Here is a 6,567-nt window from a genome sequence, read left to right as displayed (position 1 = left end):
TGATGCATAACTGTGGTCCCAGCTACTTGGGAGGCTGAGGAGGAAGAATCATTTGAGCTGGGAGGTCAAGGCTGCACTGAGCTGAGATCCCACCACTACACTCCAGGCTGGGTGACAGAGCAAGACCCTGTCAGAAAGAGAGTGAGAGAGGAAGAGAGAGAAAGAGAGAGAGAATGAGAGAAGGGAGGCAGGGAAAGAAGACAAGAAAGAAAGAAGGGAGAGGTGGGGGAAAGAAAGAAATAAGGGAGGGAGAGAGGGAAAGAAGGAAAGAAGAAAGAGAGAGAAAGAGAAAGCAAGCTTAAATAATGAAAAGAAAACAAATAGAACCTGTTCTAGGGATGCCCCATGAATGTTCCCAACAAGCTTATTTGTAGGAACTGAAAATGTGGGCATGTAGGCTTGTGACACTCCCATTCCCATTGTTTTAGAACCTTGAGTAATTAGTAATTTCCCCCAATGATAGGAGGGGTTCACTTTCAGGTTCCTCCACACTCACTAGTCACTGGATGGAGCACTGGATAGAAAGGAAGGGCTAGTGCTTGCCCTGCTTCCTCACTGCTTCGGAGACGCTCATGCTGATGCAGCAGAGGCAGAATGCTGGCTTAATGGCCACTGAGTACAGAGTAGAATTCGAGTAAACTGAGGGCTCTTTCACCATTGCCAGAGCAGTGAGTTTGGCCATAGGAGAAGATGAGATTGCATGGGCTTGGCCTGAGAGTGATGCCTTTTCTCTGGGTTTGTCCTCTGGAAGTTTTCCCTGCAGATTCATGAAGATGAGCATCCGGACTCCACCCAGACTCCTGGAGCTTGCGGGGCAGAGCCTACTGAGGGACCAAGCCTTGGCCATGTCCACCCTGGAGGAGCTGCCCACAGAACTTTTCCCCCCACTGTTCATGGAGGCCTTCAGCAGGAGACGCTGTGAGGCCCTGAAGCTGATGGTGCAGGCTTGGCCCTTCCGCCGCCTCCCTCTGAGGCCTCTGATAACGATGCCTTGTCTAGAGGCCTTCCAAGCTGTGCTGGATGGGCTTGATGCACTGCTTACCCAAGGGGTTCGTCCCAGGTGAGGTGGCCCAGGTGGGCTGGTGGGGAGGGCCCAGGTGTCCAACAGAAGGAACAGCTGGGTCATGTGAAGTGAGGAGGCCCAAGGGGGATGGTGGTGGTGAGGAAGCTGAGAGGACTTGGCCATTCACCAGCTCCTCAGGGAAAGCACTGCTCACCACTCAAGGTCCATGGAGGTACCAGGAACCTCTCCTCTAATGGCACTGAAAGGCACCATGAAAAGTGAGAACTGGGCCAGGCATGGTGGCTCACAATGTAATCCCAGCACATTGGGAGGCTGAGGTCAAGAGTTGGAGGCCAGCCTGTCCAACATGGTAAACCCCAACTCTACTAAAAATACTAAAATTAGCTGGGCATAGTGGGGGGTTCCTGTAATCCCAGCTACTTGTGAGGTTGAGGCAGGAGAATCATTTGAACCCGGGAAGCAGAGGTTGCAGTGAGGTGACCTCACACCACTGCACTCCAGCCTGGGCGACAGAGGGAGACTTGGTCTCAAAAAAAAAAAAAAAATGTGCAAGTGGGCAGGATCCAAGGGGAAAAGAGGGTGAAGAAAAGTCAGAGAGAGGGACACGAAGCAGGGAGGGGAGGAGCTGCTATCCAGGATGTGGAGTTTAAGTTCAGAAATGAGTTCTGAAATTCTCAGTCTCACCTCTATTTTCCCACAGGAGGTGCAAACTTCAAGTGCTGGATTTACAGGATGTCTGTGAGAACTTCTGGATGGTTTGGTCTGAAGCTATGGCCCATGGGTGCTTCCTCAATGCCAAGAGGAACAAAAAACCAGTGCAGGACTGTCCAAGGATGAGAGGACAGCAGCCCTTGACTGTATTCGTAGAACTTTGGCTCAAGAACAGGACTCTGGATGAATACCTCACCTACCTCCTTCTATGGGTCAAGCAGAGGAGAGATTTACTACACCTGTGCTGTAAGAAGCTGAAAATTTTGGGAATGCCCTTCCGCAATATCAGAAGCATCCTGAAAATGGTGAACCTAGACTGTATCCAGGAGGTGGAAGTTAATTGCAGGTGGAAACTGCCCATCCTGAGACAGTTTACCCCATACCTGGGCCACATGAGGAATCTTCAGAAGCTCGTTCTCTCCCACATGGATGTCTCTCGCTACGTTTCCCCAGAGCAGAAGAAGGAGATTGTTACCCAGTTCACCACTCAGTTCCTCAAGCTGCGCTGCCTCCAAAAGCTTTATATGAACTCTGTTTCTTTCCTCGAAGGCCACCTGGACCAGCTGCTCAGGTGAGGGAGGGTGGTGAGCTTTCTCTGCAGACCACAGCGGAGCCTGTTACACTAAACGCTAACGGGCATCTACTGTGAGGCAGCCTATGAGGATGTAACAGTGAAGGGGACACTAGAATGTCCATGCATTGTCCTGTTGGCGGCCCTGTCCTGAAATGGGTATCACGCAACCCTCCCAATAGAGGCAGAGGGATCAGCTAGGGGAGATGCTATAGAGAGGCTGCCATGCTAGGAAGCTAGCTACTGGGGGGTTCAGATCTAGTGAAGGTGCCTTTCTGAATTCTTCCTGAGGACGTGTGTCTAAGTGAAGATGATGAAAAATAGGCCAGGGGCGGTGGCTCATGCCTGTAATCCTAGCACTTTGGGAGTCTGAGGCAAGAGGATAGCTTGAGCCTAGGAGTTTAAGACCAGTCTGGGTAACATACCAAGTCCCCTGTCAGAAATGAATAAATAAAACTAAAAACAAACAAGATAATTTTTTTTTTCTGAGATGGATTTTAACTTTGATGTTCCAGGCTGGAGTGCAGTTGTGACATCTCAACTCGCAGCGATTTCTGCCTCCCAGGTTCAAGCGATTCTCCTGCCTCAGCCTCCTGAGTGCCTGTGATTACAGGCGTGAGCCACCGCACCTGGCTAATTTTTATATTTTAAGTAGAGACAGGGTTTCACCATGTTGGCCAGGCTATTCTCCAACTCCTGACTTCAGGTGATCCATCCACTGTGGACTCCCAAAGTGCTGGGATTATAGGCGAGAGCTACCACGCCCAGCCAGCAAGATAATTCTTAAGAAGATGATGTGAAGTAGGGAAGTGAAGTGGGCACTGAAGAGGGGAATGCTCAGCAAACCTGCACATGTTAGAAAATCAGCTTTGTGCCCCACAGTTTGGTGAACATGAATGATCCCATCTCTAATTCCCTGTTGTAAAAGTTTCTTTTGAGCTTCAGGTAAATTAATTACCTAGGCAATGCATGATTCTGAAACAGAGGGCCAGGGAGCAGGCACAAAGAATGGTGAAAGTGATAGATGGTTTGCTGATGATACAGGCGTGTCAGGGACGCCTGCAGCCCGCCCACCCCAGCTGATGTTGCAGGATCCTGTCTGGGTTTGTCCTTTATGCCTGCATCTCCACTGGGCTCCTGTGGCCCAGGGATGTGGTTTTCTGCCTGACAGATGAGGAAAGGGAGCTTTAGGGATTCTGTGAACTTGATCCATTCCTATAAATGATGGTGAAATGAGTCAGCCTCAAATGGAATGATTTTTTCTCCTTTTTTTTTTTTAATACAGAGTCTCTCTCTGTCACCCAGGCTGGAGTGTAGTGGCATGATCTCTGCTCACTGCAACCTACACCTCCTGGGTTCAAGCGGTTCTTCTGCCTCAGCTTCCCAAGTAGCTGGAATTGCAGGCTCCCGCCACCACACCTGGCTAATTTTTGGATTTTTAGTAGAGAGGAGGTTTTGCCATGTTCACCAGGCTGGTCTCAAATTCCTGATCTCAAGGAATCCACCAGTCTCAGCCTCCCAAAGTTCTGGGATTACAGGTGTGAGTTACTGCACTGGGCCTAAAGTGGAATTGACCTCGGTGGCAAAGCTCTTCATCACGCATCATCCTAAGTGTTGACCATCAGGCCATGAGAATGACCCTGGGCTTGGGCAAAATTGTCTCCATCCATTACCTTGAAGCCATTCCCCACTACCCTCCACTCACTCCTATGATTCCCCAGAATTAACTTCTTGCTCTCTCTCCCCAGCTGTCTGAAGACCTCGTTAAAGGTCCTCACAATAACTAACTGTGTGCTTTTGGAATCAGACTTGAAGCATCTATCCCAGTGCCCGAGTATCAGTCAACTAAAGACCCTGGACCTGAGTGGCATCAGACTGACCAATTACAGTCTTGTGCCTCTCCAAATTCTCCTAGAAAAAGTTGCAGCCACCCTTGAGTACCTGGATTTAGATGACTGTGGCATCATAGACTCCCAAGTCAACGCCATCCTGCCTGCCCTGAGCCGCTGCTTTGAGCTCAACACCTTCAGCTTCTGTGGAAATCCCATCTCCATGGCCACCCTGGAGAACCTGCTGAGCCACACAATCATACTCAAAAACTTATGCATGGAGGTGTATCCTGCCCCGCGGGAGAGTTATGGTGCTGATGGTACTCTCTGCTGGAGCAGATTTGCTCAAATTAGGGCTGAGCTGATGAACAGAGTGAAGGACTTAAGGCACCCTGAGAGGATCTTTTTCTGTACTGACAACTGCCCTGACTGTGGCAACAGGTCATTTTATGACCTGGAGGCAGATCAATACTGCTGTTGAATGCCTGCCTATTTGGATGGGTATGTCAAACGCTTTCTTCTGGACACTTGGAAACTAAAACCTAGGTCTTAGGTACAACCTAAAGGGAGCACAGAACCCATCATTTCACACGTAGGCTCTGAAAGTGGGAAAGGAAAGCTGATCAAGCAGGGGCCGGACTTAGGGGAAATGTTGCCATGGATTCGGTGGGACTTTGGGGACCTGTGTCCTGTAGAGTCGAAAATGGGAATCTGAATGTCTAGAGTGGAATTCAGGCTTGAGAATACATGAGGGAGTTACTCTTGCATGGATGGTTGTAAAGAAACAATCAGAAATAAAGGAAAACTGAGCAGAATCTGTCTGGTGCCCTCTATTACTAAGTAACCAGTTTTCCAGTTTAAGCCTCAGGAATTTTCAGTTATTGATGGAAAAACCAAAAGGCACTGACTGAGTTGTCCAATCAATAAAATGCAGCCCAAGAAAATCAAGGTATTTAAATGAAATTTGGTTATTGTAATCAGTTTCCTCCCATTCTTTTATTTGAGACAGAGTTTCACTCTTGTTGCCCAGGCTGGAGTTTAGAGTGCAATGGTGCCATCTCAGCTGACTGCAACATCCACCTGGGGTTTAAATGATTCTCCTGCCTCAGCCTCCCAAGTAGCTGGGATTACAGACATGCACCACCATGCCCAGCTAATTTTTGTATGTTTAGTAGAGACAGGGTTTCCTCACTGTGTTGGTCAGGCTGGTCTCAAACTCCTGACTTTGGGTGATTCACGCAAGTAGGCCTACCAAAATGCTGGGATTACAGGTGTGAGCCACTGTGTCAGGCTTTTTTTTGTTTTTGTTTTTTAGAGGTCTCCTGTCACTCAGGCTACAGTGCAGTGGCACAATCATACCTCACTGCAACCTCAATTTCCTGGGTTCAAGCGATCTTCCCACCTCAGCCTCCTGAGTAGCTAGGACTACAGCTGTGTGAGCCACCACACCTGGATACTTCTTTTTAGTAGAGACAAGGCCTCGCTGTCTTCCCCAGGCTGATCTGGAACTCCTGAGCTTGTGATTCTCCTGCCTTGGCCTCCCAAAATGCAGGGAGTATAGGCGTGGACCACCACGCTTGGCTTGGCCTCCTCCAATTCTTCACTTCTTTAGATGTCTGTTAACTCCTTGTTAGTTGTTGTGGCTGTTCAGTGGGTTAATACACACTAGGTGGACACCAAAGGCCTGGAACATTACTGGGCAAGAACAGTGAGCCAATCCACACGGAAAGCACCTCCTTCTCAGCGTCTTTCACCACTAGCCAGATGCTGAGACCCCGCCCACTCCCTGTGAGTCTCCACATGCTTCCAGAAGCCTTAGTTGGTGGATGTCAGCTTCACTGCACAAGGAGCCACTCTCTTCCCGCTGCCCTGGAAGGGGATGGCCATATTGTGTATTAGCTGGAGACTCTGGGCAGCATCAACCCTGGCTTGTTCTCCTGATGACCAGCAGCCCTTCTTGAATTTAACTGGTTGTAGCCAGTAAAGACAGCCACATTCCCTTTAAGTAAAATACTAAAACTATACAGGCATGTAACACTTTTTAAATATTTCCATCTGACATTTTAAAAGTTACATCTTTTTGGGGAACTAGGTCAGATTGATGAGAGATTTTCTCATAACACCTCCCCTCTCTCCCTATGAAGGAAGAGACTAGTGCAGCGTGTTCTGGAATCTGACATCATCAAAGGGTGGATAACGATCAAGTGCCTGTAGGTGATGAGTGACCTTCCCTGTGCTGAGGAAGCCTGCATAATGGTCACCCAAGTGAAGGATCCTGCTGAGTACTCAGGGGCTGGTGTTGCTGTCAGGGATGTTAGCCAAGAGCCTCAGCTTCCTGTAAAATGAGGATGATGATGTCCAACAGCTTCTGGAACCTTGGTAGGATCCAATGAGATGGTTCATGTTTAGGGCTTGGCATGGGGTCTGGCATA

At 48.9% G+C, this 6,567-nt stretch overlaps 2 protein-coding genes across 7 annotated transcripts in view; both read left to right on the top strand.

The window, feature by feature from the left end:
* The first annotated feature begins 752 nt into the window (after positions 1 to 752).
* LOC117977905 (PRAME family member 15-like) lies at positions 753 to 4,616 on the top strand. The gene is made up of 3 exons (XM_063601848.1): positions 753 to 1,060; positions 1,725 to 2,306; positions 4,055 to 4,616. Exons 1-3 carry the CDS (start codon positions 768 to 770, stop codon positions 4,614 to 4,616), a joined length of 1,437 nt encoding a protein of 478 aa, XP_063457918.1. The 5' UTR covers positions 753 to 767.
* Positions 4,617 to 6,310: 1,694 nt separating this feature from the next.
* Positions 6,311 to 6,567, top strand: part of LOC134729813 (heterogeneous nuclear ribonucleoprotein C-like 2) — a 30,926-nt gene continuing 30,669 nt past the window's right edge. For 2 of the 6 annotated variants that reach the window (XR_010111262.1, XM_063601825.1), the window contains exon 1: positions 6,311 to 6,514. The gene's annotated coding sequence lies outside the window, so the exon portion shown is untranslated. The remainder of the gene's footprint in view (positions 6,515 to 6,567) is intronic. The other 4 variants (XM_063601823.1, XM_063601836.1, XM_063601831.1 and 1 more) reach the window with 4 other exon arrangements.

The sequence above is a fragment of the Pan paniscus genome, chromosome 1, assembly GCF_029289425.2.
Source record: "Pan paniscus chromosome 1, NHGRI_mPanPan1-v2.0_pri, whole genome shotgun sequence".
NCBI lineage: Eukaryota > Metazoa > Chordata > Mammalia > Primates > Hominidae > Pan > Pan paniscus.
The sequence above is the reverse complement of the archived record's forward strand: the minus strand, read 5'-3'. Positions and strand labels throughout refer to the sequence as shown.